The 20583-nt window shown below is 33.8% G+C and overlaps 2 protein-coding genes across 2 annotated transcripts; one reads left to right on the top strand and one right to left on the bottom strand.

The window, feature by feature from the left end:
• Positions 1–3069: 3069 nt before the first annotated feature.
• On the top strand, positions 3070–5616 carry LOTGIDRAFT_64498 (hypothetical protein; the record flags this gene model as incomplete). The annotated part of the gene is made up of 3 exons (XM_009068712.1): positions 3070–3193; positions 3854–4265; positions 5313–5616. Coding segments are annotated over 3 exons (840 nt in total), but the record flags the coding sequence as incomplete, so codon positions are not given.
• A 9022-nt stretch (positions 5617–14638) lies between these two features.
• Positions 14639–20034, bottom strand: LOTGIDRAFT_134904 (hypothetical protein; the record flags this gene model as incomplete). The annotated part of the gene is made up of 3 exons (XM_009068730.1): positions 14639–14800; positions 19132–19219; positions 19808–20034. Coding segments are annotated over 3 exons (477 nt in total), but the record flags the coding sequence as incomplete, so codon positions are not given.
• Positions 20035–20583: the final 549 nt, after the last annotated feature.

The following is a 20583-nucleotide window of genomic DNA, read 5'->3' as shown; positions in this document are numbered from 1 at the left end:
TAAGGTATATCATCTTCAACAACAGTTTTTGATTTGTTAAACACTGATTCAGAGTCAATACGTTGTGAAAAGTATCTACGTTCTAATGTACCTAATTCTGGTAGAAATTCAGATTCAAAATCATTTTGCGTGACTTTATACGCATCTGAAAATGTGGATGTGGTTTCACTAATTTGACTAGAAATTGGATTCTCATAATCATTAGACAATGTGTTTCTACCTTTTCCAGGCATTTGTTTATCACTTTCTTGGAAATCACTTTGGAAAATTTCACTTTGAAAACGTTCATTGAAAAAATTCACGTCATTTCTCCATCCTTTTGTGGTGGACGGATCAATTTCTGACGCTCCGTCAAAAGTTCGCGGATTATTAGTAGCAACAGTCCCATAATTCATTGAATCATAATTCAAGCTAGCTTGACTTGTTCTTCTCCTTGGGATTTTTTGGGACACAATTTGATCGGATTTGTTTTCATGTCTGTTTGCCACTGTTGAAATTGATGACTGTGTCCTGGATAACAACCGTTTCATCTGCCCTTTTGATAACTCTTCCTTATGGGTATCCAAAACTATAAAAGAAAGCAGAATTAATATATAATATATTAATATATATATTAAAAACAAAACCCTTTCACTCAACTCAAAGGCATTGTAAAGAGGTTTTCTAAATTCGTATGTGTTAGACACTGAGAGCATCGATTTGCGCCATTCTAATTTTCAGTCAGAAGTCTGTGGTTCCTTCCATTCCACAAAAAATAAGTGATGACATCACTAATCGCAAAATATGCTCCATCATTTAAGGCCCTTCGCAGTCAGTGACGTCATCAAACACAAGTTTAAGTGGTCCCTGATCAAACCTCGAACCATTTCTCTTCCTGTCACATTTACAGCTGTACATCTTTCACCAGACTTTCACATGTTACCAAAAATAGATACCATGACCGCCATTTGTACTAAGCTTATGACTTCAATATTCAAACAGATTAATTAAATAAGCTACAGTCTGTGGTTTTAAGGAATGTTTGAAAAATAAACACACTACCTTTTATAAGATCAGAGTAAACATGATTAGTCTTCGAAGTTCTGGCTGCACCTTTTCTACCCGAGCTGGAACGAACATAGCATAAATTCTCTTTGACACGCAAAGAATGTTCAAATACTTTTGAACTTTTGGATATTCCCTTTCTCCCTGAAATAAACAGTCAACAACATTGTTAGTAACATAATGCCAACTGATTTCAACCCTGTAAGGCACCATGTTTAAAAAGAAAAGTCTTAATACATGTTCTAGTTTCCCTTTTACTTAACTGCAATGTTAGAACCTAAAATTCCTAATACAAGGTTAACATACCATACTAAAATCAAAACAGAATATCAAGCTTATGCAAGAAGAAACTGAATTGACTTCATTACCGGTATTTTAAAGACTTCCAAATGAAGTTGTCTGAAGATCTCATAGCATGAAACTCTGAGTAACAACATGAATCGAGTTCTGTTTTCTACTATCCACTAATTTATAACACTGTACAAATATGTTATATAAAGAACCTAAATGTTTTTGTTTGGTTTTTGTCATTTTTTGACAATTCGTATGTCAATTGCAAAACAGCCCAGATTGAATGGTTTCATTCTTTTACCTTGAAGGAGACTTGCATGGACTTAGTTGGAGTATTTATAAATACCGAGGGGAATGTACAAGCCTTTGGTGCTTCGAACAAATCGAACAACAACATAAGTAAGACCGAAGCTCGGCTTCCACTTTATTCATGGCAGGGATATCTAAACTAACCTGACAAGAGACACGACAATCTATCAACGAATATTCCATGTCGATTTTTATTACTGGCAACACTAAAACTGTATCTTGAGCTATTAATTATTTTCAAATGATTGTTTATTTGCAATAAGCGAGACATTTCAAAGACTCAATTGTATAACCATGTGTTTCGACCTCATCTTCCGGTAACCTTCAAAGGGACCAGTTTTTGCATAATATTCAGGTCTTACAAAATCATCTATAAAGTTTCTCAAAGTCCTGTGAATTTGACTGTAACCTTTTTTAATCATTTTCAAAAATGATAATAGATTTATTTGAATTGTTGAACTATGAGACGTTTGACTTAAACTTGAAAGTAAAATAGGTAAAATGATTACTCGAGCGGAAGTTGTGACCTTGACCCGACTTCCGGCGCGAAATTTGTGTTTATGTTTTGAAAATAAATTTCAGGTTTCCAAGCATTTATTTTCGTTTTCGTTTATGGAACTTGGTATCTTATACTTATATGGGTTACTACGAAAACGTAGTGACATGAAATGAAGTACTTCATATAAGTTAAACAATGTTTCAAGTGATACAAGATTCCTTCTCCGAAGATAAGAAATTATCTTTTCTTTTGACATTCACTTCAGCCTCAGCCTCAGGACATCGACTAGGGCCTAGCACTAATGTCTAGTACAGCAGTGAATCTTTCAATACTCTCATCTCTTGTACTCAGTGTTTATTAATATGCACTCAGATTATTTCTCTTTATTTCGTTCTTCATACTATTACTGAATACAGTTTTTTTTCCAAAAAACATCTATGTTACGTTAGTTTAACAGTAAGAGGAATCTCAACAACTTGGACCTAAGACCACTCAGACTAATATCTATCTATTTTTTGTTGGAAAAGTGGTAATAGTTGTGACTTGTCTTTGACACTGGACCGCTGTAAGCGAACGTTAACTTGTCATCTACCTACCTACCTACCATAGACAACCATTTCCTGTTCATTTTTCCTGTAACTATATTACCAAATATCACAGTTATGAAGTTGTAAATTAATATATATTTAAACATGCAGATAAAATGGTAATTTTTATCGATTTACCCCATACTGTGACACGAATCGTTTCATGAAACTTGTATCGCGATACATATCGTATTGTGGCATGATTTATGATACCCAGCACTAATCTGAAGTGAACAATACAAATTTTTTTTGCAGATGAATTTGAGATGTAGTTTACTATGTGAAAACTGTGAGACTGGAGATTAGGCAGTATACCTGTACTAGGAAAAGACTGGCAAAATGAGAGCCCAATGTTGTATTTGTTCAGACTTGTTTGAGAATTCAGATACAGTGAATATAGCTGCTGCACCATGTGGCCATACCTTTCATGAAGTTTGTTTAATGAAATGGCTAGAATCATCAGGTTAGTCTGAATGAAAATCCCTACAAGTAAGACAAATCTCATCGAAAGTATAGCAAAATGGAGAGTAAATTGTATAGTAGTGGACTCTTCCAAAGAGAAGTACCATCAGGTGTTTCGAAACTTTACTAAAGTTGATTTCATACCTATTTTAAAAAGAATGATATGGCTTCATGGCAATAACTTACTACCTACATCAATGCTGTCAAAGTTGAGCACCATGTTGTAAGGTATTTTCAACTATTGAGAACAAGCCACCAAATGACATGATCAAAGTGTATTCGGATCTCTGAATACTACCTTTTAAAATGAACATTAAATTTTATTTTTTTTACGTGTCTATCAGTGGACTAACCTGGTGTCCCTGTATAATCTGATAGATTTATAGATGATGTAAAAAATCTTTCAATGACTTATCATGTTCTAGAAGTACCTATCCATAATAATTGTCTTATGTGTCAATAACTTGTGCTTCTAATATACGATTGATGCAATTCAATAGTTTTAAAAATAATTCTCTAGTCTGACTTACTCTTTTATTAGGAACATTACCATTATTTGAAAGCGATAATGAATGTGAAAGAGTTGCTAGCATGTCACATGAAATTCTAAAGTTTGATAATTGACTCTGTAGCCTGACTAACTTTAATTTTTATGTTTTAGGAACATGTCCAAGTTGTCGGAAAGTTTGTAAACGAAGTCTGGTGATAAAGAAATTATTTTTTGATATTGATGCTGGAGATGATGTCTCGGATCAATCACCAACCAAACTCAGTAACCAGCTCGGTGATTTAAAAGCCAAGGTTCGACAGTATGAAAGAGATAAAGCTGATTTGTTGGAAAAACAAACTTCTTTTCAATCACAGATACAGTCCTATCAAGTAGAAAGTGAGATAGTTCAAAATAAACTGAAGAAAGAGAAAACTCTGAACACATCTTTAAAAAAAGAAATCAGTAATTATGAGGCACAGCAAAAATATTTTAAAACTGAACAGGAACAATACAGAAAATCTTTACGAAACTTGAAGGAGCTTCAACACTTACAAATTTTGTTATCAGGTAGGTTACAGAGATTGTAGAATGGATTGGTTTGGTTTGTGTTATGAATGGCATGATCACTCTTAATCTTATATTAGAACATATCTCATTTAAGAATTAAACATTGGTCTTACTAGCATTATTGGTGTGTAAACGCAGTTGATCACGTGACAAACTGAATAAATGACGAAGTCTATGTATGTTTGTGGCCTGATTAACTGTGTATACACACCAATAATGCTAGTGACACCAACGTTTAATTCTTTTATTTATATTAACTTTGTAAACAATCAACAAATAACTCAAGATTTAAAGGGATTATAGAGGGGTTTTCTTAACTTTTTATGTGCATCGGGTTCAATCAGACATCTGTGGTTCGTGCAATTCCACTAAAACTAAGTGTTTGATGACATTGCAAAAGTGGCTATTGATATATAAAATCCTTTGAGTTAGCGAGGTCATTAAATGCTTAGTTTTAGTGGAATTGCAGGAACCACAGATGTCTGATTGAAAATTGGAATGGTGCAAATCAATGCTAATAGTCTTCGTGATAGACCTTACTAAAAATATTTTGAAAACCTTACAATCCCTTCAAAGTGATACAGTCGTTAAAATAGTTGCTGTATCAGCTGATATATTTTATGTTAGCTATCGAGATAGTAGTTCTACTAGTCTAATTAATATTAGACCAAACTGTCCTTCCATATCTTTTATTAGCTTTTATTTTTTATATAGACACTTCAGTTAGGGTCTAACGACAGCCCTCTTGGACGTTCATCAAATTAACCCAACTCGATTACATCTGCTTTAACCAATCAAATTTCTACCCTCCCCTTTTTGTGATGCTGCGTTTATCAGGTTAGGTCAAAAGGTTATTTGACAAACCTTCAGAGGGGTGTCCCTAACTGAAGTGGTTATATTAAAAATAAAATATAATAAAAAACGGAACGAAAGTTCGGTGTAATTTGGTTTAGACTGTAGATTTTGTATTTGATTTAGACTTTCTATTCAAAAAATGTCTATGTATATTGTAAGAAGCGAAAAATTTAAATTTATTTTTTTTTATCCTTTCAGGTTGTGAAAGTGATTCTCTGGAAATTCTGAATCAAAATGGTGAAGGATCCACGAAGCAGCTGTCACGATATTGTGCTGTTTTAAAACGTGAATACGAACAAACTAAACAAGATAAAAAAACATTCAAAGATCAAATTGATAAACTACGACGAGAGCTAGTTAGTAAAGATAGACAGCTAACAGATCGGATAAAAGAAACGTCCATTTTAACAGAACAGTTAACCCGATCTGAAGAGGATCTAAAAAACGTAGAAAAGGAGAAAGAAGGAATGCGTAAAAAATTGAGTCGTTTAAAAAAAGGGTTTCATAGTCCTGCTTCGGCAGCAAGTGCAAGTTTTATCGATACTTTAACAGAAGAGAGTCCGTCAGGTATTGCCATGGCAATGACCCCAGTAAGAGATTCTAGTGCTAAACCAGACGTGCCGATGACCCCTGACCTGTTTGACACACCCAACACTCAAACAAAACGAGAATGTGATGAAAATCAAATGAAACATGTTAAAATCTCATCTGCCAGGGACAGTCAACCATCTTTGAAACGGCCACGCACTGAATCCTCGGATCCTAATGATCTTCGAATGTTGGGCACGTTAAATATCTTTAAAAAGAAAACTGGACCAGATAGCTTCCCCAGTGCAATTCGTAAAGGGTATGATGGTTTTGGTGGCCACACAACATTCACTAATAATTTAGGGTCCAAAACTAGGGTACTGGCACCCAAAAATAAGACCATTCCTAGTAGAAAGTTTCTTGCCAAGCAGCCAAAACTGCCATCTTTAGGTGCCTTCATAGAAATTGATTGATGATGGTTTTAGACATGTAATAATTGGTTTTGGACTTGAAATATTGTGTTGTCATTATATTCTGAGCATTATCAGTTATTATTGTGGCACTGCCTTGACTATTATGCAATTTATGACTTATTACAGGTCACCAGACTTGCATACTCTGACAGTGATTAGAACTCACATCTACCATGTAGCCCATTTATTTTGTATAGTGATATATTAACTCAGGGTTAAATAGGGAAGATTCTCTGAACCTATGAAAATGATCAGATGAAGATTTCTTGCACTGAATAGTAAAGATGTAAACAATGATCTAGAAAATGTTTTTTTTGTATGGTGACCATTTGTCTTTCTATATTATATAAAATACTGATATACAGTTTGTTATAGTTTATTTACTGTATGTTTTAATAGTCCTCAATGTACGAAAAAATCCCCACTGGCATGGACAGTGCCTTTGAAAGTTGCCCTATGTGTAAGCTTAAACCTGCCTAACCAGAGATGACGGAAACAAGTTCCTGTCTTGATATGAACCTTTTCATCATGTCAGCTAGAATGTATTTGACAGGCTGTCTCTTAATCGGTGATGGAGGCAGCTAGTTATATTATATTATGCCATTCACCTTAGGATGAACCTTAATGGGCCCCCTTGGCCTTGCATCATTTTTTAACTACGCATATAACGATGTAACCTGTGTCATCATAAATGCTCAAAACAATGTGCACCAATATGTCTACATGGAGCAAGTACTACAAGCTGCGTATTCTCAAAACGATCTTAGCGCTAGGATATCTTAGGGTCTTCACTTCTAACACTGTTTCTAGGATATCTTGGGGCTCAGATCGTTCTGGAATTCATGGACAGTAATTAATGTATTGAGCACTATTTTAACAGCGAAACACATCGTTATCATTGTAAGTTATTATTACCAGTGATGTGCCAAGATATTCTTTGTCAGTTTTGATGATACACTATACACAACGAACCTTGTGATGGGTGAAGAGAGGCAAACAACAATTAAAGGTAGATTGTGATATATTATGAAGGTTATATTTACAGAGTCATTACATGTATATATACATAAAAACTAGAAACAGAGCAAGAGTTTTCAACCTTATTCTTTCAAATACCCCTTTCATGTTCCTTGATCGATTTCACTTCCCAAGCTTCCCTCGGACTATTTTGTAATATTCTCTTAGGTTTTCTTTTGCAATCTTTTCATGTTAAAGACTATAGTCTGATTGAATTGAATAAGTTTATTTATAATTGTCCCAAAATTGTATGTTGAACTACAAAGCGCCTCATTGTCGCCCAAAAATTTCAAAATTACCACCTGAAATAATTGAAATAATCATATATATATATATATATACAGAATACTGTAGAAAGTAAGATTCAATGGTGATATGATTACAAGGCTCCCAAGACAGTTCCATGGTACCTTCTTGAACCCCAACCTAATGCTTCATAGCAGCGCCAATTAACTTTAACTCTTGAAAATTGTTACATAAATTACAACTCAATATCCGTTAACACAATTAATAAAACACATAGAAATAGTTTGAAGAATATTTGAAGGAATTTAATATTACAATAAGATACAAGAGAAAATAGCACTATGACAACTACAATATTCATATCATATTCACATTGAACAATCAGTAGATTTTCAGTAAGACGTCCATGTTTCTTGCAATTCAACTAAAACTAAGTGACACATCTAAGTACTGATATTTGAAGGGTGCACATTCGAAGCTATCAGTCTCCCAAATACACATAAAATGTTCAAAAAACCTTTTTACAATCCCAAAGTTTTTCAATGACACTGAAAGAAATCTGCAAAAATTACGTCTGTTAGATAAGACTTCTTGTAGAATGAATTTCTCTGGTAAGATGGCCTGGAAGTTGATATTATTTCATTGCGAATGTTTGTAGAATGAATTTCTCTAGTATTTGGGCCTGGAAGTTGATATAATTTCGTTGTGTATGAAAGTAAATCTGTAAGTTTGATCTTCACACTGCCGATTGTTTACGACCTCGTAACCTTGAACTCGTTCTTTGTTCATTTGATACAGAGGATGGCTGAAAAATAAAAGATCAAAATTATGGTTCAATTTACTCTGGTAATAGAGGTTGAAGTTAATACAAGGCTTCTTTATAGAGGCACTAGCCATGGCATAAAAAATTAAGGATTCGAACCCATGGGAACCAAGAATCCAACTCTCTACTAACTGAGCTATACAGGGTTTGAACCAATGGCACTTAATTCTAGTGTAAATCAAGTTAAGTCAAACTTTGACTGCCATCAATGTGAAAAACAAGCATATAAAAATGAACATTCAAGAATTCCTCGCCAATATGACAAAAACCTGATTGAATGGCGCATCGTACGGTTGCATCCAATTCTAACCTAGGAGACTGTCTTGAGGGATTAAATCTACATTTTCATGCAAAGGTGCAAAATTTTCAATTTTACATGATATACAGATATTGAACTTTGTGTTAAGAATACATGTACAGGTACAGGTTACTCTGTAATATGACATACATGGATTAATATCTATATAAAAAACTTAATCTCTTAAACTCAAAATACCCACCACAAAATTACCACATTCAAACGGTGGTGTGATATGAATTTCATCTGTGTTATATAAGATACGTTTTTTACGTCCTCCCCGAGGTTTAGTCTCTGTTTCTGGTGTATCAGGTACAATGTTCTCTAGTGATTCAGATTTCTTAGCTGTAAAATATATCAATAGAACATAAATTTATAGAGCAGGTTTCTCAATTAAAGAAGCTCCAGCTCACTTTTATGTTTGGAATTTTTGAAGCACCATGGACCTTACACTTATAGCAATAGAAGCGTGCGTAGCATCAAATCAAGTGGGTATTTCTCGAGAAGCAGACCATGCTTATTCTTTTCGAAACACCTGATGGTACTTTACTTTGGAGGGGTCAAGTACTTTACAACTTTTACTCTTGCTTTTGCCATACTTCGGACAAGATATTGATTAATGGAATTATCTTGCTAGTACAGATTTTAATAAAGACAAACTAAACTACTCTTATCAAGGGCTGATCCCCCGAAAGGCCCATTTGCTGCCAATGAGAAACCCTATCATGCACTCCTTCTTGGTTTTTTTAATCATGACCATAAAACATTTGACATGTGTCTAATAATAATTGTCTCACCTGATCGTGTTAAAGGAGAACCCATAGCCGAATCACCCAGTTTATTTTTAGCAGTTTGTTTAGCTCTTCTACCCGGTCTTTTACCGCCTGTTTCTTCTTCATTGTCTTCTTCCTGTAATATATACGTTTAATCATTCCATGTTATACATAGATATATTCATAGTAATCAACACAATCACAACCTCACTTCTCACCTGTACGTGAAATATAGTGATGTTAATAAAAGGGAGATAATGAGAAATGTCACGGTTATTTAGGCCCTACTCGTTTACAACCAATCTGAAACTGAATTCCAAATCCGTGTCACTCTTTTACACGGTTTGCCCTGCCTCCTAGGGCAGATTCATCGGATTCAAGATGGTGTCATTCATTGGGCACTCATTTTAACTTAGTCTTGATTTTCTAATCTGTTTCACTCGTTTACAACACGAATCTGGTGTACCAAACCGGTTTCCAATTTTTTGTAATCTAATAAGGCCTTATTGACTACAGGTTTTTGACAGGTTTCCCAAGGGAAAGGAAGGGACATAACTCTAGTAATGGATGGAATGTTTCAACCGCACGATTTTATCGGGAATGGGAATTTGGGGATAAACGAGGCTCCACTGTATTTTATTTCACAGGAGTGTAAATACATGGTCGCTGATAAATGTGGTCGCTAATCAGTTGTTTATCATATTAAAAAATTTTAGTGGAAAATTTATTGTGGTCATATGAAGGTGATTGTTTTATAAAGGTGATCAAGTGAGCGGAATTCACTATAGACAGCCTTCTTTTTAAGAGTCCAAGCAGTCAGTATTGTTTATTTTGTATATTTATAACTATCACTATAATGTAATAGTATATTTTGATAGACTCATACCTTAATTTCCCCTAAATCTAATGGTGTTAAAACACAATCTTCATCAACTGGTTCATTTTTAATTTTAGTAGCAGCCTGTCTTCCACGTCGCCTTGTTTTTGGAACCTGAAATTTTACACAATAGTCTTTATGGGCTTGGCATTTTGTTTTTTATTTTTACTTGGTTGCCAAATATAGTGGTTAGATTACTGGAGCTCACCTCATGCTATTGATATATTTGGAAATGGAATTAAATTCCATAGTTTGAATACTAGACAAATAAACAATAGATCATGATTGTAATGTTTAATCAACATATTGTAGCTGAGAGTATGGATGAACTCAATAATTCAGCACATAGGGCAAAGAAACTCTGGAATAAACGTAACTCGTAACATTGGCCAGAGATGAGAGTGAATACTCTAATGCAATGGCCAAGGTATCAGAGAAAAGTTGAAAAAACTGAAATTACCAATGGTTCTGATTCTGTAGCATTAGCTGATCCTCGTTTTCTACCTTTCCGTAAAGCCTTGGCTGCAACTGTGGGTGTAGCGTCTAGTTGGGCGTGGTCTGATATATCTTCTTCCTCCTCTTCAAATGTGGGTTCTAATTTTATAACTGGTGGGGGGTTGGGTGGGGTAGGAGGGGCCTGCACTCCCTGAAATATGTTAATTTGATATAAAAGTTCCTCACAGAAGGACTGTTTCTAGTATATAGAATATAGAGAACTTATGTGATGTAAAGGTGGTAGAAAAGAAATCTGATATTGACATTGACATAAATCCCCAAACCTGTAAAAAATTTTTAAAATATTGGAGACTATCATTGAAATGAAATTTGATAAACCTCCCTAACTTCAACAGCAACAAAAGTGACACAGCAAGGGATTCAAAAGTTACTAGTTACTGTCAATGAAAAAGAATTTAATGATGCAGCAGACAAGGAGAGAGAAGACAGACACAATGACCAGTAAAGAGAAGAGAGAAGACAGACACAATGACCAGTAAAGAGAAGAGAGGTAACAGGTGTGTGTTTATGGTTGATTATTAATACCTGTAATTGAGCAATCTCTACCTGTAGGCTATGATTAGACTGACGTATATCACTAATTATTGAATCTTTACATTTCTGCATCATCTGTAAATTACGCTGCATAATTAACTTCTCTTCTCTTTCTTTCTCTAGCTGAAATTAGACAGGAAACTAAAATTCAACTCATCTTCATAAAATAGCATGTCAGACCATGTAACCTTCATACACCAACCATAGCTGTATAATATCATATTGGTTACCATGGCAGTAAATACTCATGATGTACGAATCTCAGCCATAGGGAATGCCAATACCCCAAAAGTACCATTCTTGACCCTTAACCTGTGTCAATAACTTAATACCAAGTACCTGTTTTCTCATATTATCAATCTCCACAATACTGATACCAGCTATATTGGATCTTTTCCTACATCGGCCTCGTGTTGGAGTCTGGTGTTTCACCTCAACTTCAGCTTGGTCTAACTGTTCCTCTAGCTCTCTAATACGTTCTTCTTTTACCTCTAGTTCATCTATCAGATCCTGGAGGGAAATATCAAGGATAATATTCATTATTCGGCCATATTGAAGCCGAAAGAGGCTCATAACCCAAACAAACAAAGGTACAGGGTGTCACTGCAGTAAAATCTCCACTGATCTATCAATATATCTATTGAAATATCTTCGCTAGGCTTTAAATATGTCTTATTAGATACTGCAAATGGATTGACTTTATACAAGAGGCTTTAATCCATGGACTTCATTTTATGGACTTAGCATAGCACATTTTATGGACTTGAAGAGATTGTAAAGAGGTTTTCTGAATTTTTTATGTGTATCAGGCACAATGGTAGCACCATTCCAATTTTCAGTCAGACATCTGTGGTTCCTGTAATACCACAAAAAAAGACATCAGCAAACACAAGTTTTAGTGGAATTGCAGGAATCAGTTTGAATGAAAATTGGAATGGTGCAAATTGATAAAAAATTGATAAAAAATTTAGAAAGCCTCTATTTAATAAAACATGTTAAAACCAGATAATCATTTAAAATATCTACCTTTCTACTTTGATTGACTCTCTTTTCTTTTAAATCTTTGATTTCAGCTGCTTGTTTCTTCATCAGTGACTCTAAACTACCCACTAAATCATCTCGTGATTTCCTCCATGTCTAAAATATTATCATCAGTTAATTCATTCAAATGAAACAGAGTTTTAGTTCTTAGTCTTTTTCTATGTTAAGTTTTATGTTCTGATTTTTCTGCTCAGGGTTTGAATAAATTAGACATGCAATAAATCCATTAAACTAAGTAATAATTCATTGAACTAAGTAATAATTCATTAAACTAAGTAATAATTCATTAAACTAAGTAATAATTCATTAAACTAAGTAATAATTCATTGAACTAAGTAATAATTCATTAAACTAAGTAATAATTCATTAAACTAAGTAATAATTCATTAAACTAAGTAATAATTTATTAAACTAAGTAATAATCCATTAAACTAAGTAATAATTCATTAAACTAAGTAATAATCCATTAAACTAAGTAATAATTCATTAAACTAAGTAATAATTCATTAAACTAAGTAATAATTCATTAAACTAAGTAATAATTCATTAAACTAAGTAATAATTCATTAAACTAAGTAATAATTCATTAAACTAAGTAATAATTCATTAAACTAAGTAATAATTCATTAAACTAAGTAATAATTCATTAAACTAAGTAATAATTCATTAAACTAAGTAATAATTCATTAAACTAAGTAATAATTCATTAAACTAAGTAATAATTCATTAAACTAAGTAATAATTCATTAAACTAAGTAATAATTCATTAAACTAAGTCATTTTGAAATATTCTTCAATAATTATTTAGTTTTATGAATATATCATCTTATAGAGATTCTATTCTTTAGTCAAGGCAACTAATAAATTCTAAATTTTCTGTTCATTCTAATAGGTAGAATTCCTTTAAAGATTATATATGTTAAAACTAAGTTCATACCCCCATTTCTTTTTCTTTCTCTCCAACAGTTTTATTCATAGTTTCTATCTGAGTGGTTAATTTCTCAATTTCTTTATTTAATTTACGTATTTCACTGTCTTTATCCTGTTTAAATCAAACAAATAGTTTTATTATGATAACTTTCAAATGTCTATATGCTGATTCCTTATCTTCATTATTTTATACAACTCAATGACTCAATGTTTAATGATGTCAAGTCATCTGTCCTCAACATTGCAGGCATCTCAGCTGTAAATTGATTTGATTGGGGAAAGATCAACCAATCACAATAAGCATGGGAAACTGAAAAGGTTTTTCTTTTCTCAAGACAGGAGCTTGACAATCTTCAGCTGAGAATAAGGCCTCTACAGGAAGTCTTCATGTGCTCAGTTTAATTAATGAAGAAAAGCAATACCATGCAGTGTGCAATGATGAATATTTCTTTGGTTACCTATGAACATAGAGTACAGCAATCAGTGAGGGAAATATGAAAGTTCATAAAAAATCAAACTTACTCTTAGTTTAGTTTTAAGATCATCTATGAGTGTTTTATTCTCAGCTTTATCCTGGTTCACTTTACCCTGGACCTCGTCAGACATTTTACTTTTTATATACTCTACTTCTTTACGACTCTCTACAATAATAAAATATACAGTGAAACACCTCTAAACCATGTAGGTATATTGTTCTTCATTTAAAGTCGACCACCAAGGGACGTCACTCATTTGAATAACATTTTTACCAGCAAGTGTGAACTAAAGTTTAGCCAATGATACTATAAGATTTAAAAAGGTGTAGTTGTTTGCAATTATTTCATCTAACATAGTCTCAAATCAAAAAATTGTAAACAGATAATAATATTGTAATCATTTTGCCATCATAGCACCTCTGTTACATTGTTTTCAGTATTGCTATCAATAACTTATATTGTTCTTAGCTCTGCAATGAGAAAGATGCAAAAATTCTGAATTGATTCTGAATAAAAATGATTCTGATAATTATCAGCCATGTCAAGATTAAGTCTCTTACCTGTTAAAACTTTCTCCAGCTCAGCGATATCATTGTTATTTTCTTTTATCACTTTATTCAACGTTTCTTTATCATTGGTTAATTTATCACATGATTTCTGTAGGGAGGTTCGTTCTTTTTCTAATTCCGTGTTCGACGATTTCATCTCACTTAATTTCTTCACCAATTCCTCGTTCACTTTTTCTAATTCACATTTCTCTTGGGCTAACTCACGATTAAGTTTTTCCAGTTCGTTTTTCACGTTTTCTAAATCAGTTTTTTGTTTATTGAGCACTGTTTTATCACTTTCTAGGCAAGACTTCGCAGACATGATCTCATCGAGTTTATTTGAACTCTGGTTGTTTTCTTTTAATAATTGTTCTAAAGATTCTTTCTCTAATTTCAGTTTATCTAAATCTTTATAGAATTGATCAAGTTCAGCACTTTCTTTTTTCAATTTAGCGTCCAATTCGCGTTTCTCTTGTTTTAAAGCACTTATTTGATCATTAAGATCCTGCGACTCTGTATCTCTAGTCTTCAAATCTTTTTCTATTTTTTCAATGTTTTGTTTCAATGTTTTATTGTCTTTTTCAAGTTGAATTTTATCAGTTTCCAACTTCGTGAACTTTTTATTCAATTCTCGAATCTCGCGGCCAGAATCTCCAGAAGATGCCAGTAAACTCTGATATTTGTCTGTCATCTTCTCTAATTCTGAAAAATACAAATTATTGCCTTTTACCAACAAAAATACATCTCAAAATTGAGGTATTAACACTCTACCTCTACCATTCTAATGAAAAAGTACTACACACTGTACCTCACTTGAAAATATAACATAATAATTATTGTGTTCCAGTAAATTTAATTAAAAATAAAAAAAACTTAAAAACAGTCCCTTGGAAACTTCTATTATTTTTTAATACGTACTCAGAAGTCAGATTGTTACTCAGGATCACATTTTCTCTAAATAAAATTGCTTTACCTGAGTTAATGAGTTTTATTTCATCTTCTCTCTTCTTGAGAATCTCATCTTGTTTCTCCATTGTCTCCTCCTGTTCAGTGAGGGCATCTTTTAATGATTCAAGTACAGCTTCATTAGCTTGAGCATCTAGGAAAAAAATTGCCAAGCATGTTGAACATTGACAAAAAATAATCTTAATTTAAGCTTGTGAATATTCCTGATTGGAAAACGCTTTTCTTTTATTGGGGACTGTTTTCAGTTTTCTTGCCCAGAACATAGTAAAACCAACATGTTCCCACTATTTTGGGTCATGTTTCATAAATTACAAGGAAGAGAGCCAAACATGCTCTGGCCATTAGGGGATGAGAGTGGACACTGGGCCAACTCTCGGGAGCACTGGCACAGATGTCAGAATTGTTTCATACCTTGAAAATGATTCAAACCCACGTCACCTAATCGCCTAGCAGAAGACAATATAACTCACAACCCCTATAGGTGTGTCACTTGATGCTCTGGACCCACTGGTAATGGTTTGATGGATTACCTCCCTTTTAAAATCACTTACCCTTCAGAGCAACTTCGAATTTTTCTTTTTCTCTCTCCATAGTCTGTCTTAGTTCTATATTCGAGTTGTGTTTGGATTCCAGTTTAGAGTTTTTACGTTCGATTTCTGTTTTGAGTTCTTGTATCTTCTCTTCGTAAACTTTATGACTTTCTGATGCTTTTAACCAATCATCTTTCTCATTCTAAATATAGAAATTTAAACCACAATATAAACATATACCAAACTATCTGATAAAATACACACCTGGGTTTCTTTTTTTCACATTAAAATCTAACAATCAGTTTTGTTGTAAATTCTTACTATAAGATTTTTTGAGGCCTCGGGCTCTGAACCCAAATAAACACTGCCTCATGGAAGCTACCTGTATTACAAGTCATTTAGCATTAACTAAGGAGTAGTATACCATAAAATTGTGTTCCGTTATTTAATCCACAAGTATATCTTGCTGATCTAAGACAACAAAACTACCAAAATTCTGGAATATTAAAACCCTGAGAAACAGACCTGTAATGATTTAAGTTTAGATTGTAAATCTAACAGCTCGTTTGTCTGTGTATGTAATTTATCTTCTAGTTTAGCCATATTCTCACTGTGTTCTTTCATAGTTTCACCAGCTTCCTTTAACTGTTGTCTTAGATTTAACTCTCGATCTTGACTCTACAATACAATATCATATTGTACTATCATGGTCTAAAATATTGTGGTCTTAAGATATGAAGTATGTATTAAGAGTTATCTCCCTTGAGAGGTAGTAAGAGAGCCTGAATAAAGATTGTGATTTCATCGAGTAAGCTTATGTTTTGATTTGAAGCCTTGAAAAGTTGAAAGTTTACTTATTTCTTAAAAACTGTCCTGATGAGGATTACTTATCCAAAATTCCAAAGTGCTCTAGTCAAAAGGCTTCCTGCGTTTTGTGTTGTTTTGGCAAGAATGACAGTTAAAATTATGTCATACTTACCCTCTTCAGCTCTTGTAAGGTTGTTTCTGTTGTTGACTGTTTTAAATTATCTTTAGATGTTTTAACTGACAATTCTTGAATTTTCTGTTCTTTTGCCTTTAATTCTGCTCGCAGTTCTGCAATTTCTGTTTCAGATTTTTCCTTCCCAACTGAAGAAGCAGAATTTGAATTGTCTGCGATCGACATTTCCAAAGATCTAATCTTGGACTGAAGTTTTTCAATTTCTTCATCAGATTTTAAAAGTTTTTGTAAAAGAACAGGATCAGAAACTGTTGATGGAATTTGTTTCCCTTCTTCCAGACATTTCAGCTTTCTCGTTAATTTTTCAATTTCATATTGTGCATTGATTAATGAACTCTCAGCTTCTATTTTTTCTTTACGTAATCGTCGGGCGTTGCCTGGTGTTGTATCTGTTTCTGAAGCCTGGTATGCTTTAATGGCTGCCTCGAGTTTCATTGCACGGATTTGTTCACTTTGTAACTCAGATTTCAAATATTCAGTGTCACTGTCTGCCATTTTGTTTCCAGTTTCTGAAAGTTTTGCATGTTCCGATTGCACTGATTCTAATTTAGATTTTAGCTCCGCGATTTCATGCTGTTTTTCATCCAACTCTTCATCTTTAGAAGATAAAATCTTCATCACTGACGACTTCTCATGATCAGAATCAGACGACATTTTGTTTTCAAGTTTTTCACGTGTTGATTTTTCTTCTTTGAGTTGCACACCTAATTTGCTGATCTCCTTTTCTAAATTTGCTTCCTCTGATTTCAAGACTTCCAATTCACGATCCTTTTTGGCGAGTCGATTTTCAAATTCCATTTTTGATTCCGTCAATTCTGAAACTTCGTCTTTGTATTTCTTCTGTAAAGTTTTTTCCATGTGTAACGCAGATTTCAGCTCGGCAATTTTAACACGCGAGTCAGGTAGCTCATTTTTTAATTCCTTGCAACAAAGTCGCACTTCGTTCAGTTCCGTCTCTTTCTGGCTGACGATGTCTTTCATCTCTTCCATGGACGCCTGGATTTCATCTTCCAAAGCTTGTCTCTGATTGGTCAACTGAACAGACAAATCGTCTTTTTCTTCAGTCACTCTTTTTAATTCTGCTTTAACGTTTTTCAATTCTTTTTCAACTTCCTTTTTACTATTTTCAGCACTTCTGATTTTCTCTTCATTTGATTGGATAATTTCAAATTTTTCACAAGTCAGAGTTTCTAAGTTTGATTGGAAACTATGGAGTTCTTCTTTCAGCAGTTTCTTGGAATTTTCAAGGTTGGAAATGTTGTCATGAAGATCCTTTTGGTTGGTTTCAACAATGGAACTCTTTTTGTTAGATTCAGCTAACTTTTCTTCAAGATTCTTGTTAGTTTTTTCCAAATTTGAAACAGCCGTCTGCCATGTTTGATCAGAAGTAAACTGTTTAGATTTCAAATCTGCTATGACCTCATTCAAACTGTTTGACGTCTGCTCAATTGATTTCAACTTCTGATTCAGTTCATCGATTTCAATGACCTTCTCATCAAGGTCAAATTTGATGGATTTGACCTCTGCCTCTTTTTCGCCCACCAGGTTGTTCTGTTTGGTCAGAGTTTTAGTGAGTTCTATTACTTTATCTGCTATTTCTGAACTGTTCTTAGCCTTATTGTCTAATTGTGAATCTCGTTCACTTAACTTGGTTTCCAGCTCACTGATACTAGTCTGACTTTTATTCAGTTTTTCTTGTAACTGAACAATTTTTGACTTGGACTCACTCAATTCTGCTTTTAGTTCATCCACTGTGGTGGTTTGGGCATTCAATTTTGAAGTAAGCTCACTAATTTGTGAGTTAAGATTTTCACAGTGTGTAGTTTTGTCTTTGAGTTCAGATTTCTGAGTGGATATCACTTCGTTAAGATCAGAAATTTGTTTTTTCAGCTCTTGGATTTGATTGGTTAAAATTTTTTCATGATCAGATAGTTTATTGATGTCCTCTTTAGTCACTTCAAGATCTTTAAGCTGGACGTTCTTGTCTTCTAAATCTCCAGTAGTCTTGTTTACCATGTCTTTCAAGTCTTTTTTGACTGTTTCCAATTCTTCAATCTTGTCCTCCAGTTTCAGAATTTCTGTTTCCTTTTTGATCATTCCTTCTTGAACCAGACTTAATTTATCCTTCAATTTCATCATCATTTCCATCTCTCCTTCGTGCTTCTCAATTAATTCATCCTTTTCTGTGACTAATTCGTTCAGTCTCTCCAATTCTCCTTTAAAGCTTTCAATTTCTTCAGTTTGAGATTTGTTTAATTCATCTTTTTTGGAGATCAATTCCTTCAATTTTTCCAATTCTGAAGTCAAGGTTTGATTTTCTGTAGATAAAGTTGCTGTTAATTCCTCCTTCACTTTCATTTCTTCTTTCATTCTCTCCAAATCTTCTGAGAGTTTTGTGGCCATTTCAGCATCCGATGCAGTCGAATCTAAGCATTTATCTTTTTCTTGCACTAAGGCTTTCAGTTGCTCTAATTCATCCTTTAACTTAATCAACTTTTCTGTCTCTCCAACCTGCAAATCTATGCATTTATCTTTTTCACTGACTAATTTCTTCAGTCTATCCAATTCCTCATCAGCTTTCGCCTTCTCTTCTGTCTTTTTCTCCAAAGCAATTTCAATGTCGGCCATTTTGATTTTGATGCTTTCTAGATCTTGGTCTTTAGTTTTCATGGATTCTTGAAGCGTCTTCAACTCAGCGCGTAAATTCCGTGCATTTTTCTTATGGTTCAAAACCTTTTCATCTTTGTCTTCACCAGCTGTATTTAATTTTTCTTCCAACTCTGCGATAAGTTTCTTCGATTCTGTGTTTTTATTGGTTGCGATTTCTAAACGCTTTTCCAGCTCATCGTTGGATTTCTTGGCTAACCTTGACCCCTCTTCCAATTCGGCTGTCATGGCCGTGTTTTTCATTAATTCTGCTTGAAGCTCTTTAACTTGATCTATGAGTTCTGTTTTAAAACATTTTGCCTGTTCCTTGGTTTTCTGTAACTCGGAATCAGTCTTTTGGAATCCTGACAATTTGGCACGTAATTCCAGAGTCTGGGTCTTGTAGCTTGTAATTTCTGCGTTGTACCCATTGATCAAAGCTTGGTGCCGTTTAAACGACTCCTTTTCTTCGTTCTCCAACTTAGATTGAAGGGAGACAATCTCCTCATCTTTGTCAATCAAGGCTTCGTTCAGTTTCTCCATTTCTGCTTCTGTTTTTTTCAGTTCTGCTCTAAGATTAGAAGAGGATTGGTCTCTTTCTCCACCATTTTCTAGTTCTGCCAACTGTTTGGTTAGTTTCTCTATCTGGTCTGAAAAATATTCAAATATTGTTTTATGCACCGATAAAATGATTTGCAAGCCAAACATAGGCATGCGGCAAGTCTAGCAAGCGAATACACCCACCAGCAGCTTGATAAAGAGCTGAATGTGAACTGTAAACCACACTCTATCTGAGCACAAGCTAAAAAAAATGAAAAAAAAAACGAATGCTTATGCAATATCTCTTAAGAAAATCAGCGGATCCTCACCAAATTCAATAGTGCACATCTTCATAATGATACTGACACACATACTCAAGATCAAAAGAATCAATAGAGAATTGTAGTCTGTAGAGTGAGCATGAGGTAAATGTGAAGGATCTGACGGACAGACCGACTGGGGCAACTACAATATACGCCCATACTTACGTGTGGACGTATAAAAAAGGAAATGGAGGTTAGGATACAAGAAATGTAAAGAAACAATATGTATGTAGAATGTAGTCTTCTATGAAGGACATCAACATTAGTCAATTTTCTTTTAATTCAGACTTTTGAAGGATCTTGAACTTGAACAGGGATCTTTCTAATGTCAGCAACCTAATGGAAAACAATAAAATCTCTGTATCATTTCACTCTTTCTATATTCTAAGATCTG

The sequence above is a fragment of the Lottia gigantea genome (assembly GCF_000327385.1).
Source record: "Lottia gigantea unplaced genomic scaffold LOTGIsca_93, whole genome shotgun sequence".
Lineage (NCBI taxonomy): Eukaryota > Metazoa > Mollusca > Gastropoda > Lottiidae > Lottia > Lottia gigantea.
The sequence above is the reverse complement of the archived record's forward strand: the minus strand, read 5'-3'. Positions and strand labels throughout refer to the sequence as shown.